Here is a 23,503-nt window from a genome sequence, read left to right on the forward strand (position 1 = left end):
TCACTCTGTGTAAGGAAACAATCAGTGACCAGTTTGTGGGTGTGTCCTTATGCAGAGTGACTAAATCCAATCAGTAACCAGTTTGTGGGTGTGTCACTACACAGAGTGACTGTCCAATCAGTGACCATTTTGTGGGTGTGTCACTACACAGAGTGACTGTCCAATCAGTGACCAGTTTGTGGGTGTGTCACTACACAGAGTGACTGTCCAATCAGTGACCAGTTTGTGGGTGTGTCCTTATGCAGAGTGACTAAATCCAATCAGTTACCAGTTTTTGGGTGAGTGCCTACATAGAGTAACGCTGTCCAATCAGTAACAAGTTAGAGGGTGTGTCCGTACAAAGAGTAACTTTGAAGAGGAGAAATGTTAACATCCAGATTTCAATATAATCAGAATTTTCTGGGAGTAATAACAGAAATGGCACAACGTAGAATTATAAGAAAACATGATCCAAATGTAGGTTTTTTTTAATGGAGAATACAAGTCTTTACTAAAACGGACCTATCAGGAGAGGTGACACGTCCCCTTTAAGCATCTGCCCTATGTAAAATTAGGAGCAAACAGCTCTTCTTTAATCTGCTTTTCCAAAGAACCACACGACAAACCCAGCTCTGCTATATCAGTAGCTTATTCCAGCAATTAGTGTGTGTTATTTTGCAATTGTCAGTGCTGTAACCAAAGGCCGGGGGGCGAGCGAAACGAGATAAGAGCATAGCTTTATACAGAAGAAGTAGCTCGTTGTCATAATATTGTGTTCATACATTCCTAACCTCATGAATAATGGACGCGCAGCAGAAAGGGACACGCACGGAGCGCTGCAGCTGAAGGGTACGATGCATCTGGTATGGCCACACTTTCACATCGGCAGATGATGATATGGGAGACTGTGAGGCATCACAAGGGCGGGCATCATAGGGCGAGAGGGGTATCAGGTCAATACCCCATTACATTCTTAAGCCGTACAGACAGAGCTGTCATTGAAAAGAATGCAATGTGTACAAGAGATGAAGGGAGATGCACCAAATTCATTAAGAGGCGTGTGCTTCATAAAGGGGTTGTCCAGGCTTGGGGTTCAAGTCTATAGTCACTCTGTGTGACTGCAGACTCGTGAATCCTCTCAGCGTGCGGTGTGCATGCTGTCCGGATTCTCCAGGAGTGGACGGAGAATGATTTGCATACACGCAGTCATGTGCCGACTAGACTTCGCGGCCTTTATCAATACAAGTGAGTTGAGTGAGTCCGAACATGTCTAGTTGGAATGTGGCCACCAGTATGTGTCACATGACCGCCCGCATCCAGCGTCATCACAGGACTCTGTGTGCTGTGAGGATTCACAAGTCTGCAGTCACATACAGTGACTTCAGCCTTGAGCCCCAAGTCTGTACACCCCTTTTAATGAATGCGGCATATATTTCAGCTGCCGAGCACCCCTGCCAGAAATGTTACTCCAGTCACAGGCTGGAGTGCTCTGCTGTTGGAATTCACAGCAGGTTTATGTCATAAATTATGATAATTTTGTCACCTTTGCTCGACTACACCCCTCCTGGCCAAAAAGTTGCCGACACTTTCTTAAAAATTTTAAAAAAATGAAGAATTTTTGCACAACTATAAGTTGACCAAAAATTTGTTCTGTTTTTTTTTTTATCTTATTTTTTTTCCTGCCGTTTACATTATGTTTGGAGTGGATTCCCTGAGGAAAGTTTTTCAATGAATTGACGTCACATTTTTTTTCCAAGGCAAGATTTTCAGATCCAAATTGTAAGAAAGAAACTATATGAATAGCGCTATAGATTCCCCACTGAAATCAGTAGGACTCGTGTTCGAAGAGCATTTGAAGCAGTTTTTGATGTGGATTTTGGAGCTGATCCACTTTGTGGTGTTTTCGTTTGGTTTTTGGACTCCTGGTATTTTTCCCGTACACGACCTGCTCTTCATGTGGCATCTATTTACAGTGCTTTCCCATAGGCTTCTATGTAGGGAAAAAAAGGCACAAAAACAGCACATGTAAAAAATGCATGAAAATCATTAGGCCGTGTTCCTATGTAGAGGGAATATACTGTACGGTTATTTTAGTGCTGAAAATCTGTTGCGTTTAACTGTTCAAGCAAAGTAGATGTGAAAATTCATGCCCACTGTGTTTTTTAAAGATGCCGGTGAATTGTGTAATTTTGGGGGTGCTTTTTTTTTCTCTTTAGGCTTCTATGGGGAGCCTGGAAAAAAATCATGTAAAAAAAAAAAGCATGTAAAAAAGGCAGCTGTATTTTTAAGCGCTGATTCAAACCTTTTCTGTGCTTAAAAAAAATTGCATTAAAAACATTGCTTCAAACCTGCACCAAAAATGCATCAAATAAAGTGGAAAACAAACTAAAAAATGGCATAATCATCTAAGACAAAAGTTTCTCCGCCTTTCTGACCGTCCATGAAAACTACATCAGAGTGCGGTCTGAATTTTTCATGGACCCATTGAATTGCATTGTCAAATTTTGACCTTCGGATTAAAATCAGACTTGTCTCCGATATTTTCCGTTGATCACTTGGTCCAAGGAAAGAATCGGACAAATGCACAGCCCCATAGAATATCATAGGCACGAGTGTTATTAGTGAAAACCATGGATACTGCTGGTACGTGAAAACCGGACTGTGTTTGAGCCCTAAAACTGATAATTGGGGGTCTCCCTGATGAAACCCTGACCGATCACACATCGATACCATATCTCGTGCAATTGTCACAATAAGTTTGATAGTAAAACCCCTGTTAACTCATTATTACATTTCCATGTTGCCCTTTTTTTCCACACATCGTTGAGGAAGGTGAAACACAAGTTCTGTGCGCACCATGTGTTTAACATTGGGGGCGCTGTATGTAGGACCCCCAGTGTTTTAGCACATATTTCTCAAATAACCCACAAAATTAAAATTGGAAACCATACATGTAATTATGTAATTGATTAGACTCTGTTCACACTTGTGTTACTAGCGCATATGAACTGGGATTAAACTGGACCTACACACAAGTGGCTGAAACCCATTGAAACGGGATCAGTCGACGTTGATCTATAAGGAAAACTTGGATCAGACATGTTGGATTTCAGCATGCCCCGTCCTTTGTTTCTGCAGAACAAGAGCGGCGCCTGGCATTGCCTTATTTATATAAGCATGCATGCTCATCCAGGCTTAGTGTGCATGCGCATAGTGAATTGGGGTGAATGGCAGCTTGAAATAGCGTTATTGGAGTATCTGACTCGCCCCGTATTTTCCATCTGATGTCTCCATACAACGTTAAAGCCTAAAACTGAACGGACTTGTAACCGAGATGATTTATTATTCTGGTGCCGCATCAGTTTCTTACATAAGCTGCATAACTGAAGGTCAAGACAGAGCCTTGAGGAGCTTTTATTTTCTTGCTCTTCTGGGCATTTTCAGTTAATTCGTAAACCTACAAATACAGATTTTTTTTTTTTGCCATGAATAAATTATTTTGGACTGACCCAGTTTATTATCCGCCAGACTCCTGGTACCGCAGTGCAGCGATTTGTGACATTTACAGTTATGGTTGTGACTGTGATGCTGAGTCACTTCTCACGGCCAAGCCGTGAGATGGGATAGTCCAGGAGTCCGAGGTCAAAATCCAGGAAAGTATGTCATATACAGAAGGAATAGACAAAGGTGTAGTGCGGTAACGTTTGAAGGTCAGAATGCCAAGATGATTGCGGGCCAGAGCAGAAAGGGTTAAACAGAAGGATGGTCAGAACGAGGGCCAAGGTCAGGCAACAAAAGATCTATAAACAACGCCAGGCACAGAGAGACAAACCACACAGTAGCTGAATGTATATCTGGTAGAGATCTGGGACTAACAGCCTAGTTATGTAGCCTTACAATTACCTGGGACAATGAACACCTGGATACAGCCCAGCATCTCCTAGTCTCAGATTGGACAGACGGACGAACTGTCAATCAACACACTAACAGTTCAGCACACCCCTGCACCAGACTGGATGACTGAGCTGTCAATCAAACTGCTGACAGCTTCAGCATGCCACTGTATCAGATTGGGTGGTTGAGCCGTCAGCAACTGCATCCCAGACACACTGAGGGGTGGAAGTGAGGTCAGGTTTAGGACTCTTCTTTTCAAGACATGATGTACATGGAATCCGGGCTGCGAATGACCCTTATCTGCTGGCCAAAGTGGCTATAAAGAATGGAGAAGATTGACTAAGCTAAATTCTCCCGACTTCTGCCTGAAAATACGTAAAGAAATAAGCAGTATATTAGTGATGAGTGAGTGTACTCCTGGCTCGGGTTTTCCCGAGCACGCTCGGGTGGTCTCCGAGTATTTATGACTCGGAGATTAAGTTTTCATCACGTCAGCAGCATAATTTGCGGCTACTAGACAGCTTGAACACATGTGGGGATTCCCTAGCAACCAGGCAACCCCCACATGTACTCATGCTGGCTAGTAGCTGTAAATCATTAAACTGCAGCGATGAAAACTAAATCTCCTAACACTAGCAAATACTCGGAGACCACCCGAGCGTGCTCTGGAAAACCGGAGCAACGAGTATACTCGTTCTTCACTACAGTATATAAATATATTACAGTATGTTCTTTAAAGGGTTAATCCTGAATATAGATTGGTATTGTTAGAAAGTGCTTGTAAAACAAATTTTTTTACAATTTTTTTTTTAAACTTTGCAGTGGTTCTTGAAATATTACCATTTTTATCTTGTATATAGCTCGTTGCCTTGGAGACCGACCACCTCCGATAAACTGCAAAACGTGCAGTGCTTAACCCCTTCAAGACATGCGCCGTACATGTACTGCCCATATCGTGTCTCTCCCCTTTGATGTGGGCTCTGGCGCTATTATCTATCTTATCTATCTATTAGCTATCTATTATATCATCTATCTGTCTATTATCTATCTATATATCTATTATCTATCTATCTATCTATACCTGTGTGTAAACATTATTCTTTCAATGGAGTAGGTAAATGAAGAGGTTGGACAAGAAATGACAGCACAATTCTTTTTTCTTGTTAAATAATAGATCTTTATTTAGCTTACAAAAACTCACACAAATCTGCATGAAAAAAACGCATGAAAATCCGCACCAAAAACGCATCAAATCCGTGTGGACTTTTACCTGCGTTTTCTGCCAAGAGATGCTGAATCTGCAAATCTGCAACGTGTGCACACAACATTTAAAATTGCATCAGACGTAGAGTTCAGCAAATGTCCCAAAATTCAATTTCCTTCCGGGAGATTCGATTTCCATGGAATAAGTTTGGTGCAAATCTAATCTCAATCATACGGAGCGTTTTCACCCCAAATCTTCACAAAGTACTGTTGGTACGAAAAGTATTCAGACCCCTTAAGCTTTCACTCTTTGTTTCATTGCAGCCATTTGGTAAATTCAAAAAAAGTTCTTTTTTTTCTCATTAATGTACACTCTGCACCCCATCTTGACTGAAGAAAAAACAGAAATGTAGAATTTTTTGCAAATTTATTAAAAAAGAAAAACTGAAACATCACATGGTCATAAGTATTCAGACCCTTGGCTCAGTATTGAGTAGAAGCACCTTTTGAGCTCGTACAGTCATGAGTCTTCTTGGGAATGATGCAACAAGTTTTTCACACCTGGATTTGGGGATTCTCTGCCATTCTTCCCTGCAGATCCTCTCCACTTCCGTCAGGTTGGATGGGGAACGTTGGTGGACAGCCATTTTCAGGTCTCAGTCAAGAATGGTTACAGAGTTGTTCTGAAGCCACTTCTTAGTTACCGTATATACTCGAGTATAAGCCGAGATTTTCAGCCCAAATTTTTGGGCTGAAAGTGCCCCTCTCGGCTTATACTTGAGTCACGGTAGCGGTGGGGTCGGCGGGTGAGAGGGCGCTGAGGTATACTTACCTAGTCCCAGCGATCCTCGCGCTGTCCCTGCCGTCCCACGGTCTTCTGTGCTGCAGCTTCTTCCCCTCTTCAGCGGTCACGTGGGACCGCTCATTAGAGAAATGAATAAGCGGCTCCACCTCCCATAGGGGTGGAGCCGCCTATTCATTTCTCTAATCAGCGGTGCGGGGACCGCTGATAGAGGAAGAAGCTGCGGCACCGAAGACAGCTGTCCGGGAGAAGGAGCCGGACGCCGGGACCAGGTAAGTATGTAATATTCACCTGTCCGCGTTCCAGCCGCCGGGCGCCGCTCCATCTTCCCGGCGTCTATCTGCGCTCTGACTGTTCAGGTCAGAGGGCGCGATGACGCATATAGTGTGCGCGGCGCCCTCTGCCTGATCAGTCAGAGCGGGGAGACGCCGGGACCGGACGCTGGGAGCTGCAATCCAGGGATTCAAACCAGGGATTCAAGCTTCAGGAGGCTAATTTGCATATTCCAGGTGCCTTCTGGGAGAAGCGAAGTCTCCCTAAGCTAGAAGATCGTTGGGTACAGCCGGGACCAGCTGCTTCGAAAGCATCACCAAACCAGGGATTCAAGCTTCAGGAGGCTAATTTGCATATTCCAGGTGCCTTCTGGGAGAAGCGAAGTCTCCCTAAGCTAGAAGATCGTTGGGTACAGCCGGGACCAGCTGCTTCGAAAGCATCACCAAACCAGGGATTCAAGCTTCAGGAGGCTAATTTGCATATTCCAGGTGCCTTCTGGGAGAAGCGAAGTCTCCCTAAGCTAGAAGATCGTTGGGTACAGCCGGGACCAGCTGCTTCGAAAGCATCACCAAACCAGGGATTCAAGCTTCAGGAGGCTAATTTGCATATTCCAGGTGCCTTCTGGGAGAAGCGAAGTCTCCCTAAGCTAGAAGATCGTTGGGTACAGCCGGGACCAGCTGCTTCGAAAGCATCACCAAACCAGGGATTCAAGCTTCAGGAGGCTAATTTGCATATTCCAGGTGCCTTCTGGGAGAAGCGAAGTCTCCCTAAGCTAGAAGATCGTTGGGTACAGCCGGGACCAGCTGCTTCGAAAGCATCACCAAACCAGGGATTCAAGCTTCAGGAGGCTAATTTGCATATTCCAGGTGCCTTCTGGGAGAAGCGAAGTCTCCCTAAGCTAGAAGATCGTTGGGTACAGCCGGGACCAGCTGCTTCGAAAGCATCACCAAACCAGGGATTCAAGCTTCAGGAGGCTAATTTGCATATTCCAGGTGCCTTCTGGGAGAAGCGAAGTCTCCCTAAGCTAGAAGATCGTTGGGTACAGCCGGGACCAGCTGCTTCGAAAGCATCACCAAACCAGGGATTCAAGCTTCAGGAGGCTAATTTGCATATTCCAGGTGCCTTCTGGGAGAAGCGAAGTCTCCCTAAGCTAGAAGATCGTTGGGTACAGCCGGGACCAGCTGCTTCGAAAGCATCACCAAACCAGGGATTCAAGCTTCAGGAGGCTAATTTGCATATTCCAGGTGCCTTCTGGGAGAAGCGAAGTCTCCCTAAGCTAGAAGATCGTTGGGTACAGCCGGGACCAGCTGCTTCGAAAGCATCACCAAACCAGGGATTCAAGCTTCAGGAGGCTAATTTGCATATTCCAGGTGCCTTCTGGGAGAAGCGAAGTCTCCCTAAGCTAGAAGATCGTTGGGTACAGCCGGGACCAGCTGCTTCGAAAGCATCACCAAACCAGGGATTCAAGCTTCAGGAGGCTAATTTGCATATTCCAGGTGCCTTCTGGGAGAAGCGAAGTCTCCCTAAGCTAGAAGATCGTTGGGTACAGCCGGGACCAGCTGCTTCGAAAGCATCACCAAACCAGGGATTCAAGCTTCAGGAGGCTAATTTGCATATTCCAGGTGCCTTCTGGGAGAAGCGAAGTCTCCCTAAGCTAGAAGATCGTTGGGTACAGCCGGGACCAGCTGCTTCGAAAGCATCACCAAACCAGGGATTCAAGCTTCAGGAGGCTAATTTGCATATTCCAGGTGCCTTCTGGGAGAAGCGAAGTCTCCCTAAGCTAGAAGATCGTTGGGTACAGCCGGGACCAGCTGCTTCGAAAGCATCACCAAACCAGGGATTCAAGCTTCAGGAGGCTAATTTGCATATTCCAGGTGCCTTCTGGGAGAAGCGAAGTCTCCCTAAGCTAGAAGATCGTTGGGTACAGCCGGGACCAGCTGCTTCGAAAGCATCACCAAACCAGGGATTCAAGCTTCAGGAGGCTAATTTGCATATTCCAGGTGCCTTCTGGGAGAAGCGAAGTCTCCCTAAGCTAGAAGATCGTTGGGTACAGCCGGGACCAGCTGCTTCGAAAGCATCACCAAACCAGGGATTCAAGCTTCAGGAGGCTAATTTGCATATTCCAGGTGCCTTCTGGGAGAAGCGAAGTCTCCCTAAGCTAGAAGATCGTTGGGTACAGCCGGGACCAGCTGCTTCGAAAGCATCACCAAACCGCGCGCCTTACGGCGCGCGAATTTTTGCCTATAGGACATTATTGCAAGAGAGCTTGGCTGAGTAGATTACACAAGAAGGAAAACACACAGCAAGTCAGCAGGATCTAGGAGCAACATGGCAGATGTGACAACCTACATGGTGAGCTGCAGCATGTGCTACATGTTCACAGATCGACCAGAAGAAGAATCCAATTTCACCTGTCAGAAGTGTAGACTAGTGGCCCTTTTAGAAGAAAAGGTGCGGGCTCTGGAAGAAAGAATAGCAACTTTGAAACTCATCAAAGAGAATGAAGACTTTCTAGACAGAACAGAAGCATCTCTACTGGTCACAGAAGGTGCAAAAAGTGTCAGAGAACCTCCAAAAGCAGATGAGTGGAAGCATGTGACCAAAAGAAGCAAGAAGACCATGGAGAAATCACCAACCACACAACTGAAGAACCGATATCAAATCTTTGTAGAGGATGAAGATGGCACACCTAAGAATGAAGCAATACCAGCAAGCAAAAAAGAAAAGGGCACACAGCAACAAGTGACAGCAAAAAGTACAGCCAAGAAGCAACGAAGAGTGGTGGTGGTGGGAGACTCACTACTGAGAGGCACCGAAGCAGCCATCTGCAGACCGGACATAACTGCAAGAGAAGTATGCTGCCTTCCAGGTGCGATGATCAAGGATGTGACCGATAGGATACCAAAGCTCTTCAGCTCCAAGGACGTCCACCCATTTCTTCTGATACATGTTGGCACCAATGACACGGCAAGGAAGGACCTACCGACAATTTGCAAGGACTTTGAAGAGTTGGGGAAGAAAGTAAAGGAACTGGATGCACAGGTAGTTTTTTCTTCTATCCTTCCAGTAGACGGGCATGGCACCAGGAGATGGAACAGGATCCTTGATGCAAACAACTGGCTAAGACGATGGTGCAGACAACAAGGATTTGGATTCCTGGACCACGGTGTGAATTACTGGTATGATGGACTCCTCGCCAGAGACGGACTACACCTCAACAAACCTGGGAAACACACATTCGCCAGAAGACTCGCTACACTCATCAGGAGGGCGTTAAACTAGAAGAAGAGGGGACGGGAAGAAAAACATTAGACTCGAACAAAGACGACCCAGGAAAACATACTCAGAAGGGAGGTAAGAACATTTCTAAAACAATCCACAGTGAGGAGATTGGAACAAAACAAAATCCTCTAAACTGCATGCTCGCAAACGCCAGAAGCCTGACAAACAAGATGGAAGAACTAGAAGCAGAAATATCTACAGGTAACTTTGACATAGTGGGAATAACCGAGACATGGTTAGATGAAAGCTATGACTGGGCAGTTAACTTACAGGGTTACAGTCTGTTTAGAAAGGATCGTAAAAATCGGAGAGGAGGAGGGGTTTGTCTCTATGTAAAGTCTTGTCTAAAGTCCACTTTAAGGGAGGATATTAGCGAAGGGAATGAGGATGTCGAGTCCATATGGGTTGAAATTCATGGAGGGAAAAATGGTAACAAAATTGTCATTGGGGTCTGTTACAAACCCCCAAATATAACAGAAAGCATGGAAAGTCTACTTCTAAAGCAGATAGATGAAGCTGCAACCCATAATGAGGTCCTGGTTATGGGGGACTTTAACTACCCGGATATTAACTGGGAAACAGAAACCTGTGAAACCCATAAAGGCAACAGGTTTCTGCTAATAACCAAGAAAAATTATCTTTCACAATTGGTGCAGAATCCAACCAGAGGAGCAGCACTTTTAGACCTAATACTATCTAATAGACCTGACAGAATAACAAATCTGCAGGTGGTTGGGCATTTAGGAAATAGCGACCACAATATTGTGCAGTTTCACCTGTCTTTCACTAGGGGGACTTGTCAGGGAGTCACAAAAACATTGAACTTTAGGAAGGCAAAGTTTGACCAGCTTAGAGATGCCCTTAATCTGGTAGACTGGGACAATATCCTCAGAAATGACAATACAGATAATAAATGGGAAATGTTTAAGAACATCCTAAATAGGCAGTGTAAGCGGTTTATACCTTGTGGGAATAAAAGGACTAGAAATAGGAAAAACCCAATGTGGCTAAACAAAGAAGTAAGACAGGCAATTAACAGTAAAAAGAAAGCATTTGCACTACTAAAGCAGGATGGCACCATTGAAGCTCTAAAAAACTATAGGGAGAAAAATACTTTATCTAAAAAACTAATTAAAGCTGCCAAAAAGTAAACAGAGAAGCACATTGCTAAGGAGAGTAAAACTAATCCCAAACTGTTCTTCAACTATATCAATAGTAAAAGAATAAAAACTGAAAATGTAGGCCCCTTAAAAAATAGTGAGGAAAGAATGGTTGTAGATGACGAGGAAAAAGCTAACATATTAAACACCTTCTTCTCCACGGTATTCACGGTGGAAAATGAAATGCTAGGTGAAATCCCAAGAAACAATGAAAACCCTATATTAAGGGTCACCAATCTAACCCAAGAAGAGGTGCGAAACCGGCTAAATAAGATTAAAATAGATAAATCTCCGGGTCCGGATGGCATACACCCACGAGTGCTAAGAGAACTAAGTAATGTAATAGATAAACCATTATTTCTTATTTTTAGTGACTCTATAGCGACAGGGTCTGTTCCGCAGGACTGGCGCATAGCAAATGTGGTGCCAATATTCAAAAAGGGCTCTAAAAGTGAACCTGGAAATTATAGGCCAGTAAGTCTAACCTCTATTGTTGGTAAAATATTTGAAGGGTTTCTGAGGGATGTTATTCTGGATTATCTCAATGAGAATAACTGTTTAACTCCATATCAGCATGGGTTTATGAGAAATCGCTCCTGTCAAACCAATCTAATCAGTTTTTATGAAGAGGTAAGCTATAGACTGGACCACGGTGAGTCATTGGACGTGGTATATCTCGATTTTTCCAAAGCGTTTGATACCGTGCCGCACAAGAGGTTGGTACACAAAATGAGAATGCTTGGTCTGGGGGAAAATGTGTGTAAATGGGTTAGTAACTGGCTTAGTGATAGAAAGCAGAGGGTGGTTATAAATGGTATAGTCTCTAACTGGGTCGCTGTGACCAGTGGGGTACCGCAGGGGTCAGTATTGGGACCTGTTCTCTTCAACATATTCATTAATGATCTGGTAGAAGGTTTACACAGTAAAATATCGATATTTGCAGATGATACAAAACTATGTAAAGCAGTTAATACAAGAGAAGATAGTATTCTGCTACAGATGGATCTGGATAAGTTGGAAACTTGGGCTGAAAGGTGGCAGATGAGGTTTAACAATGATAAATGTAAGGTTATACACATGGGAAGAGGGAATCAATATCACCATTACACACTGAACGGGAAACCACTGGGTAAATCTGACAGGGAGAAGGACTTGGGGATCCTAGTTAATGATAAACTTACCTGGAGCAGCCAGTGCCAGGCAGCAGCTGCCAAGGCAAACAGGATCATGGGGTGCATTAAAAGAGGTCTAGATACACATGATGAGAGCATTATACTGCCTCTGTACAAATCCCTAGTTAGACCGCACATGGAGTACTGTGTCCAGTTTTGGGCACCGGTGCTCAGGAAGGATATAATGGAACTAGAGAGAGTACAAAGGAGGGCAACAAAATTAATAAAGGGGATGGGAGAACTACAATACCCAGATAGATTAGCGAAATTAGGATTATTTAGTCTAGAAAAAAGACGACTGAGGGGCAATCTAATAACCATGTATAAGTATATAAGGGGACAATACAAATATCTCGCTGAGGATCTGTTTATACCAAGGAAGGTGACGGGCACAAGGGGGCATTCTTTGCGTCTGGAGGAGAGAAGGTTTTTCCACCAACATAGAAGAGGATTCTTTACTGTTAGGGCAGTGAGAATCTGGAATTGCTTGCCTGAGGAGGTGGTGATGGCGAACTCAGTCGAGGGGTTCAAGAGAGGCCTGGATGTCTTCCTGGAGCAGAACAATATTGTATCATACAATTATTAGGTTCTGTAGAAGGACGTAGATCTGGGTATTTATTATGATGGAATATAGGCTGAACTGGATGGACAAATGTCTTTTTTCGGCCTTACTAACTATGTTACTATGTTACTATGTTACAATCAAGAGAGGTGAGTATGGCTTTTTTTTTTTTCATTGCAGCAGCAGCAGCGGCGGCACAGATTTATACCGAGCATCTATGGGGCAGTATGAACGGTGCAGAGCACTATATGGGGCAGATATGGAGCAATATGAACGGTGCAGAGCACTATATGGGGCAGATATGGGGCAATATGAACAGTGCAGAGCACTATATGGGGCAGATATGGGGCAATATGAACAGTGCAGAGCACTATATGGGGCAGATATGGGGCAATATGAACAGTGCAGAGCACTATATGGGGCAGATATGGGGCAATATGAACGGTGCAGAGCACTATATGGGGCAGATATGGGGCAATATGAACAGTGCAGAGCACGATATGGGGCAATATGAACAGTGCAGAGCACTATATGGGGCAGATATGGGGCAATATGAACGGTGCAGAGCACTATATGGCAGTGCTATGGGGAAATATGAACGGTGCAGAGCACTATATGGCAGAGCTATGGGGAAATATGAACGGTGCAGAGCACTATATGGCAGAGCTATGGGGAAATATGAACGGTGCAGAGCACTATATGGCACAGCTATGGGGCAATAATGATCTATTTTTATTTTTGAAATTCACCGGTAAATGCTGCATTTCCACCCTAGGCTTATATTCGAGTCAATAAGTTTTCCCAGTTTTTTGTGGCAAAATTAGGGGGGTCGGCTTATACTCGGGTCGGCTTATACTCGAGTATATACGGTATTTTAGCTGTGTGCTTGGGGTCATTGTCTTGTTGGAAGGTGAACCTTCGGCCAAGTCTGAGAACCAGAGCACTCTGGAAGAGGTTTTCATTCAGGATATCTCTGTACTTGGCTGCATTCATGTTTCCTTCAATGACAGCGTCCTGTCCCTGCAGCTGAAAAACACCCCCATAGCATGATGCTGCCACCACCATGTTTCACTGTTGGGATTGTATTGGGCAGCTGATGAGCAGTGCCTGGTTTTCTCCACACATACTGCTTAGAATTATCACCAAAATGTCTATCTTCATCTCATTAAACAAGAGAATCTTATTTCTCATAGTCTGGGAGTCCTTCATGTGTTTTTTAGCAAACTCTATGCGGGTTTTCATACTTCTTGCAGTGAGGAGAGGCTTCCGTCGGGTCACTCTGCTATAAAGGCCTGACTGGTGGAGGGCTGCAGTGATAGTTGACTTTGTGGAACTTTCTCCCATCTCCTTACTGCATCTCTGGAGCTCAGCCACAGTGATCTTGGGGTTCTTCTTTACCTCTCACACCAAGGCTCTTCTCCCACGATTGCTCAGTTTCACTGGACGGCCAGGTCTAGGAAGACTTCTGGTGGTCCCAAACGTCTTCTATTTAAGGATTATGGAGGAAACTGTGCTCTTAGGAACCTTGATTACTCCAGAAATTCTGTTGTAAGCTTGGCCAGATCTGTACGTTGCCACAATTCTGCCTCTGAGCTCCTTGGCCAGTTCCTTTGACCTCATGATTCCCATTTGGTCTGACATGCACTGTGAGCTGTGATGTGTTATATAGGTGTGTGCCTTTACAAATCATGGCCTATCAGTTTAATTAAACACAGCTGGACTCCAGTGAAGGACTAGAACCGTCACATGGAAATGGACAGCATGTGACTTAAATATGAGTGTCTGAGCACAGGGTCTGAGTACTTATGACCATGTGATATTTATTTTTTTAATCAAATAGATTTTTATCTAATATATAAAGCTGAATGTGTGTGTGTATGTATGTATGTATGTCCGGGATTGGCATCTGCACCGTCGCAGTTACAGCCACAAAATTTTGCACAGTCACACGTCTGGACCCCGAGAGCGTCATAGGCTATGTTGTGAGGTGAAATTTTAACCCCTCGCTTTCTAATTCACCAAACAATTTTGCCCCTATCTACATAATGGGGAAAAGTGAAAGGAAAAGTGTTGGAGGCAAATTGACAGCTGCCAGATGTGAACAAGGGGGACTTAAAGAGTGGGAGCGATGGCGCCAAAGAATATATACCGTACAGTTGCTAAAGTGGGGCCCCGTCATGCGATACTCACCACACACGGGGATATGAACACACACACAAAATGCGCCACACACTACCTCGTGCTTGAACACATATACCACCATCAGCACACATTTCACCACACATACACCAACCTCGCCACATAAAAGTTGAAACACAAAAGTCGCCGCTCAAAACTCGCCACGCGCAAAACTCGCCACATGCAAAACTAGGCTCACGCAAAACTCGCCACACGTGCAAAACTCACCTCATGGAAAACTCGCTACAGGTGGAAAAATTGCACACGCGGAAAAATTGCCACATGCACAAAAGTTGCAACACATGCAAAAGTTGCCTCACACAAAACTTGCACATACTCAAAACGCACCACACGTAAAACTCGCCACGCGCAAAACTCGCCATGCGTAAATCTAGCTGCACACAACTTGCTACACTAACCTGTCACATGCAACTCGACACACAAAAAGTTGCTACATGAATGTTGCCACACAAAACTCATCTCACAAAAGTCGCTACATGCATGTCGCCACACGCAACTCAACACACACAACTTGACACATGAAACTTGCCCTAAAACACACAAAAGTCTGGTATTATCCTTCAAAAATAAAAATCTGATTAATAAGCAGACAAACTACAAGTGCAACAAATGTACCATATAGGAAATACGGCAGCTGTCAGTCACATGACCTGTCTATTATGTGTATGCGTGAGCTAATATATACTGCCAGGGGGGAGGGCTTCCTGTTGGCTGGGGATTTATCAGGCTGCTAATTTAGCTTACAAATACTGAGGTAAAAATACTGACCAAATAACGTGTGAACGCGGTCTAATACAGGAGGAGATGACACACAGATATATACTATATACAGGAGGAGATGACACACAGGTATATACTATATACAGGAGAGATGACACACAGGTATATACTATATACAGGAGGAGATGACACACAGGTATATACTATATACAGGAGGAGATGACACACAGGTATATACTATATACAGGAGAAGATGACACACAGGTATATACTATATACAGGAGCAGATGACACACATGTATATACTATATACAGGAGGAGATGACACACGTATATACTATATACAGGAGGAGATGACATACAGGTATATACTACATACAGGAGGAGATGAGACACAGGTATATACTATATACAGGAGGAGATGACACACACATATATACTATATACAGGGGAGATGACACACAGGTATATACTATATACAGGAGAAGATGGCATACAGGTATATACTATATACAGGAGGACATGACACACAGGTATATACAGGAGGAGATGACATACAGGTATATACTATATACAGGGTGGCGCAGTGGTTAGCACAGCAGCCTTGCAGCGCTGGAGTCCTGGGTTCAAACCCCACCAAGGACAACATCTGCAAAGAGTTTGTATGTTCTCTCCGTGTTTGCGTGGGTTTCCTCCGGGCACTCCGGTTTCCTCCCACATTCCAAAGACATACTGATAGTGAATTTAGATTGTGAGCCCCATCGGGGACAGTGATGATAATGTGTGCAAAAATGTAAAGCACTGCGGAATATGTTAGCGCTATATAAAAATAAAGATTATTATTATTATTATATACAGGGGAGATGACATACAGGTGTATACTATATATAAGGGAGATGACAAACATGTATATACTGAGGGGAAAATGAGAGGTGTGAGGTGAAAATGAAAAGGTCTGAGTGCAAAATGAGAGGAGTGAGGGAAAATTGTGGAGTGATCGGAAAATGACAGATGTGAGGTCGAAATGACAAGTGTTAGGGGGGAATGCGAGGAGTGAGGGGGAAAATAAGAGGAGTGAGGGGGAAAATGAGAGGTGTAAGGGAGAAAATGAGAGGCATGATGGGAAAATAAGAGAAGTGAGGTGCTATAACTAACCACAGATATTTACTATGCCCAGGCTCTTTAGCTAGTTGATTTATAAAAATGCAATAAGCATTTAACAATAACACATGTATTTTTCAATTCCCCCCCCAGCATTAACCCCCCTTTACCCATCCCACCCCCCTTCATCCCCTTCCCTCCCCCCTTTCCCACGTAGACAGTTCACGTCCTTCTTTTAACATGTCTTGTAGCATTATATACTTTAGTATAATATAATGTCCTTCACTATGAATTTATATACCATTATTTTATAGGCGAAACCTCCTCAGGCCTATTTTCCCTTAATCTCCTCCTAACCCAATTCCTCTTTCATCCAGTGACCATGTGATATTTCAGATTATCTTTTTTATTAAGTTTGCAAAAATTTCTACATTTCTGGGGTTTTTTTCAGTAAAGATGGGGGGCAAAGTGTACATTAATGAGAAAAAAAAATGAAATTTACCAAATGGCTGCAATGAAACAAAAAGTGAAAAATTTAAAAGGGTCTGAATACTTTCTGTACCCACTGTACATGCAGTTTTCTCGATTTTTAATGGATTACACCCAACCCATATAATCATAGAATGTTAGAGTTAGAAGGGACGTCCAGGGTCATCGTGTCCAACTCCCTGCTCAATGCAGGATTCACTAAACCATCTCAGACAGATGTCTGTCCAGCCTCTGTTTGAAGCCTTCCATTGAATTGTCGATACACAAGAGCTAGTGAGGGAAATATCCTCAATCCACAGAACTTATATTCACCACATATTACTTATTACGGGGTCTGATAACTGACATTAACCAGTAACATGTTGGACTAATTTTTCCTATGGCATAGGTGTCTATAGCCCTTAGGGCAATGTTACTGTTTTGAATGTTTTTGCATAAAAAGTAGCACACGTGAATTCCTCCAACTTTGTGATATATTTTAACAGTGGCATGTTCCACCTGCATTAGTTTCCCTTTCTCTGTAAATGTTTAGAAACCTTCATCAGTCTCCAAAAAATCAATCTATAATAATAACATAAATAGAAGACAGGATCAGGAGGGGAAGAGGGGGATGCAGCTGCAGTTTTTGCTTAATGTGTTAGTGAAACGGAATGAGTGGCCGAGGGGAAAATAAATATTTACAGAAATTGTTTTTTCACTACATTTCCAATTTATTACCCAATGCACTATCATAGTGCAATCAATTACAGACCAAGAAATGTAATCATAATTCAACTGCCTCTGTTAACCAGGTCAAGAATGGACCATTTTCTCCCTTTTTTTACGACCAGGCATGGTTTTTCGGGGGTGTTTTGACACTTTTTGTTTTAAGAATTTTTAAAAAATGTTCTCGTTCGTTTATTGAAATTATTTCCTGGTTATTTTTTTATATATTGGGCCTAACTTTTATGTCATTTATATATAAAATCAGATTTATGGGTGTTTTTTGCTTAAAAAAAATTTGATCTTTTTAAAAAAAATAAGACCACAAAGGGCCACTAAAATAAATTTTAAATTGTTTTTCTGTGTTTCCCCTTTTCATAATACTTTTATACATTGTTTATATGTTTTGGGGTTTTTTTCAGCAGGGGCAGGGCTAGAAACAGTGGTTTGGATTGACTTTCTTTTTTTCTTGCTTTTACTTTATTTTTATTTTTTATTCTATTTATTTAACATATTGTACCCCTCAAACTGCCATAGAAGGCATAAATCAATAGAGTCTGGCGACGATGCACTTGAAACCTTCCAGTTTATATGATAGCAGTGAATGACAGCAAAAAGACTAAACACAGCAACAATTGCTAACAGTATATCAATAGGCAGATGTAAAACGAACAGATAGCTGGTGTTGAAAGTCTGAAAGATTATACTACAGCGTACAGATCTTTCACATATAACCTTACTATAAAGAAATGATGAATATTAGTCTTTATTTCTATCTGACATATAAATATAAATAAATTATCAGGACGTGTGCTATATTGGTCCTGATAGGAGTTTTGCTAAATAGACCAGCAAATAGCACAGTGGAATTCTATCATTATTTTAGCAATTTATTAAAAGTTTATATTTTATCGTAGTAATCCACTTTGGTCAGTGATTTTTAGAATTTGTGGATATTTTCTGTGATATATCGGTAAACACCCAGCAACTCCTGCTGGGTCCGGAGAAGGAAGTAATGTCAGTGCTTCTTATACTTGTATACACAGCACTTGTTCAGCGCTGTGTACATAACTGTAAGAAAAGCAGAGAGGGTAATAAACCATCTCTGCCTTCTCTATGGAAAGTCTATGGAGAATCCGGTCGTGTTTGACAGCCTTCTCCCCGCTCCCGCAGCTGCTGACTGTGCAGCGATGTTTAAAACGTAAATGTGACTGCTAGGTCCGGAGAAGGAAGCAATGTCAGTGCTTCTTATACTTGTATACACAGCACTCATTCAGCGCTGTGTATATAAAGTTTAAAACGTAAATGTGACGCCTTTCTCCATTATGCATGTCCCTAGTGTACCCGAAATTGTTAATCTCTTTTCTTTTCTTCGTTCCCCAGGCTATCTATAAAATGGTGGGCACTGTGATAATGATGAAAATGAACGAAGACGGCCTGACGCCCGAGCAGCGGGTAGACAAGATCTTCAGCAAGATGGATAAGAACAAAGACGACCAAATCACACTGGATGAATTCAAAGAAGCCGCAAAGAGCGACCCTTCCATCGTATTACTGCTCCAGTGTGACATTCAAAAATGAGTAATCACTCTGACGCGTTTCGGACTGCACAAAACGAAAAAAAAAAATGTCAATGTTCCATTCAGTTTGCAGCTATTTCCACGACGAAAACAGAAAAAAAAAACACAAAAATAACAAAAAAACAAAAATAATTGCTTGGACTACCTATAAATGGACTTGCTTCTTGTGTTTGAGACACTTGTGTGCATGAGAATGTCATTTGCTAAAAGAATTTTAAAAAGTATATACAATATCTATATTAAAAAGAAACAAACATATAAAAAAAAACAGGAAAAAAAATTGACTGCCACAAATGTGAAGTGTGCAATGTAATTTCATAAGTCCCTGAAGCCTGTGCATCAGTAACGTACCGCATATTGATACTATTTATTGTTTTACTGATGCTAGCTGTGTGTCTCTTTTTACGTGTTCGTGGTAGTGACACTGATTGCCATGGCGATGTTACTGTTCCGACTAGCGCATCTCACCCGCTGTAAAGTAGTCCCGGGCAGGCGGAGGGACATGACTTCGGCTCATGGATCTACCCCGTCCCTTTCACACATGTGCTTGTGATGTCGGTGAATATATGTGTAATTCATTTGCATGCCTCTTAGGTTTGCCTTAATTCTTACCTCATTTGCGCCCTAAAACAAATCGGGAAAGAATCGCATCAAGAGCAACGGAGAGTGAACAAAAGCAAGTCCCACCGAAACCCTCCCAAAATTCATTCAGAGAACTATATATAAATATATATATATATAGATGTATGTACATATAAGTTCCGCCAAGATGATATATGTATGTTTTGTGTATATAAATACTATATACATAGGTACTCGTACATGAGATGCATATACGAAGATATATAAAGGTGACCTGTTGTTTCAATGGGATTGAAAGCAGTATCAATTTCTTAGAAAAGTAGATTGATTTCTGAATTTTCAAAAGAGGTTGCAATATATGTCCCCAAATAAATAATTTATACCATTTGACTCTTTCCCAGGTGATGTCTAGAATTTTGTATGCAGAACTGTAACTACTGTCCTTCATGCATCGAGTTGTCAGAGTTGTAGTTCAGGTCCTCATCTTATCAGCACAGACTAAGCCTCCTATGTGAATGATCCCATGTGTCTGAAGCTCTCAGGGGCTATTGTGTGCTTGGACTGACAAATTTCTCCTTAGCCCTACACTCCCTGACAGAAGTTATGTCGCTTATCCATGTTATGTAAATAAAAGCTCTGAATGGTCAGATTTTGGCAAGACAAAAGTTTTGTCGCCCACAGAAAGTAATGTTGTCTTGCCAAAATCTGACCATTCTGTGTCCACTAACTGATCAATATTTCTGCATTGATGCCAATTTATTTTCTTAACCTAAACCACATTTCGGAGGGTTTCAGCTTTCAAAAGAATAATTTATACAACCAATGGATGAAGTTAACGTCAGGTTATAAGCTTTTATTTACATAACATGGATAAGCGACATAACTAGATAGAAAAATATTTAGAATTGAGAGTCCTCAGTGGTTGATACCTTTTAATGGCTAACTGAAAAGATGGTAACAAATTGCAAGCTTTCGAGAATGCACAGGTCTCATCAGGCAAAAATGCCCGATTACAATACATTTTTCCAGACCCCCCACTACTGTGTTTCAGGCAGCCCCCAAATCTAAGAAGCATCATTGTGAAGAGCTCTCTGTCCTCTCCAACAGCTGCAGGTACCTTTCCTTGCAATCAGAAAAAATGTAAAACCTGTCCATTTATAATGACCATGGACAAGATAAAGATCCCCAATTCACATCAGGACTACAAGATACCAGGTACTTTCAGCTGCGACACTTCTAATGTGGTGTACCTAATTATTTGTACTAAATGTCCAACTGTGGGTCTGAATGTGGGGGAGACAGGGCAAAAGCTTAGAACAAGGATAAATTCTCACCGCCATACAATAAGAGAAAAAAGAATGGATCTACCTGTGGCAAAACATTTTTGTCTCCCAAATCATAACATTATGGACATGAAATTACTTGTGTTAAAAGGTAGCTTCAAATCTAAGAGAGACAGAAGAGTATGGGAAATATAAACTGATGACGACCTTTGATAGTCTCACTGCAGGATTGAATGTGTCGCATGGATTTATGTCTTTTTACATCAACAAAGGAACTTGCCCCTCAGACTATGAGGGGTCATCACAACAGAACCAGACCCCATTCAGAGGACAATAAAACATTCCTTATCTAAGAACTGGCCCAATATTTATGGACATAACTGTTTATCACTCATGGTAATTCTGCTTCATGTCACCTGTCTTATCCATGGTTGTTTTTTTTCTGTGCTATGTTGTGCATAAATATGTGATTCTTCAGAATTTCTTTTAATCTTTGCCTGATGAAGAGACCTGTGTAGTCTTGAAAGCTTGCAATTTGTTACCATCTTTTCAGTTAGCCATTAAGGCTATGTGCACACGTAGTCTGGGTCTACTGCGGATTTTTCCGCAGTGGATTCCAGCAGATTTGATAAATCCACAGTGGAAAATTGAACTGTAAACGCAGGGGAAACTGCTGCGGATCCGCAGCTGCAGAAACGCTGCGGTCTCGCAGCAAAATCCGCATCGTGTGCACATAGCCTAAAAGGTATCAACCACTGAGTACTCTCAATTCTAAATATTTTTATAACTTCTGTCAGGGAGTGTATGTATTCTGGTGTTGCCCCTGAATCCCCTCGAGGAGACTATTGCCAACCAACCTTGCAGTGCACAGTGGAATTTACACACTGCCTCTGACGCTGCTGGTCTTCAAACTCTCCAGGGCCTTACACTTGCACGTGTATCTTTTCAGCAGGGCTGTAGAGTTGGTAAGCCAATCCTCACACTCAGACTCCTCAATTTCCCCGACTCCAACTCCACAGTATTGAAGAATGCATCAGAGCAGCTAACCTCTCCAACCATGAGCTTAGACGAAAAGAAAACTAAAACATAAGGCACATAGAAAGAACACACACTGGACTATTAATTAATGCATAGTTTATTGAAAGTTTAAATATGCTTTAAGAAGTTCTTGCCTTTATTCTGGTTTCCTGCTCACTCTAGCAGTTCTGAGATGACTGCAGCCATTCCTTCCCAGTACCTTTTTCCTCTGATCTTTATAGAATGAGCTTCACTACTGAGCATGTACATAAAGTGCAGCACAGATTCATCTCATCTATGACTCCACAGCCCTGCCTCACTACTGAGCATGTACATAAAGTGCAGCACAGATTCATCTCATCTATGACTCCACAGCCCTGCCTCACTACTGAGCATGTACATAAAGTGCAGCACAGATTCAACTCATCTATGACTCCACAGCACTGGTTACTACTGAGCATGTACATAAAGTGCAGCACAGATTCATCCCAACTAAAAGCCCAGATCCTTAGATCAGGAACAGAACAGACGTTTATAGGACATTTCATAACTTTCCCATATTCTTATGAAAAAAATCTGAGCACATCCTTCACTGAAGTACTGTACCCAATTTATTATATATTTTCAGAGTTGGTCCATGTTATACTCCCCCAAAGTGGACTCTGACTCCATGGCACTGCTTTTCAGAATCCTGCTCATAATTTGGGCAGCATGAATCTCCTTTTGATTGAACATTGATTATCTTACAGTGACACCTGCTTTTTAGTGCGGATCCTCTACAAAAAAAAAACGCTTTAAAAAATCTTGGACATTCTTTCCTAAATATTTATATGGTAAATACACTTTGCTATTTCCTGAAGCTGTTTCTCTTATAAGGGTATGTCCTCACAGAGTCTTTTTGTTGAGTGTTTGGAGTGGAAGCTCTCCAAGATCCTCCTCAAAAACTAAAAACTTCCTAAAAAACTGTGTTCAGCTCAGTTTCTGTGCCCAAAACTCAGTGTGTCAAAAAAACTGACGGTCACATCCAAATACAAATCAGGTCTGAACAGGTGCTTATCTAGAGTCGCCAACTCACATACAATGAAACCGATAAGGCAGCACTCTGTAGCGCCATAGCATGCAAACATAAAACATGAATATTGAATTGCTTAGCTCATAAATTGGCCAATTCATGTGTACCAGGGCAGCCACGTTAAGGCGATTCTGTTTCATTGTATGTGAGTTGGCAACTCTAGGTGAGCACCTGTTCAGACCTAATTTATGTTCAGATGTGCTGATCAGTTTTTTTTAATATTTGTATTAGCCTTCTGATTGAGCACTTCGCCCCTTAGCCTTAGGTGTTTTTAATTGCAGCAGGATTCTACCCCTCCACAGAGATGTAGACTTCAGTTAAAGAAAGGATTAACATTAGGTTTCCAGAGAGATATAGACTGTCTAAGAGAGGATGGCATTAGGTCCTGGCATCGAGAATCGCTGTATCGTGGCTGCCAGGTACACATGAAT

General features: G+C 42.4%; 1 protein-coding gene across 1 annotated transcript in view; it reads left to right on the forward strand.

Annotated features, from left to right (window-relative positions):
* VSNL1 (visinin like 1) overlaps window positions 1-20,095 on the forward strand; it is a 188,665-nt gene extending 168,570 nt beyond the window's left edge. Inside the window, exon 4 of the mRNA XM_069728120.1 lies at window positions 18,922-20,095. Coding sequence (XP_069584221.1) covers window positions 18,922-19,119 — 198 coding nt within the window. The 3' untranslated portion in view covers window positions 19,120-20,095. The remainder of the gene's footprint in view (window positions 1-18,921) is intronic.
* Window positions 20,096-23,503: the final 3,408 nt, after the last annotated feature.

Source organism: Ranitomeya imitator, chromosome 5 (genome assembly GCF_032444005.1).
Source record: "Ranitomeya imitator isolate aRanImi1 chromosome 5, aRanImi1.pri, whole genome shotgun sequence".
NCBI lineage: Eukaryota > Metazoa > Chordata > Amphibia > Anura > Dendrobatidae > Ranitomeya > Ranitomeya imitator.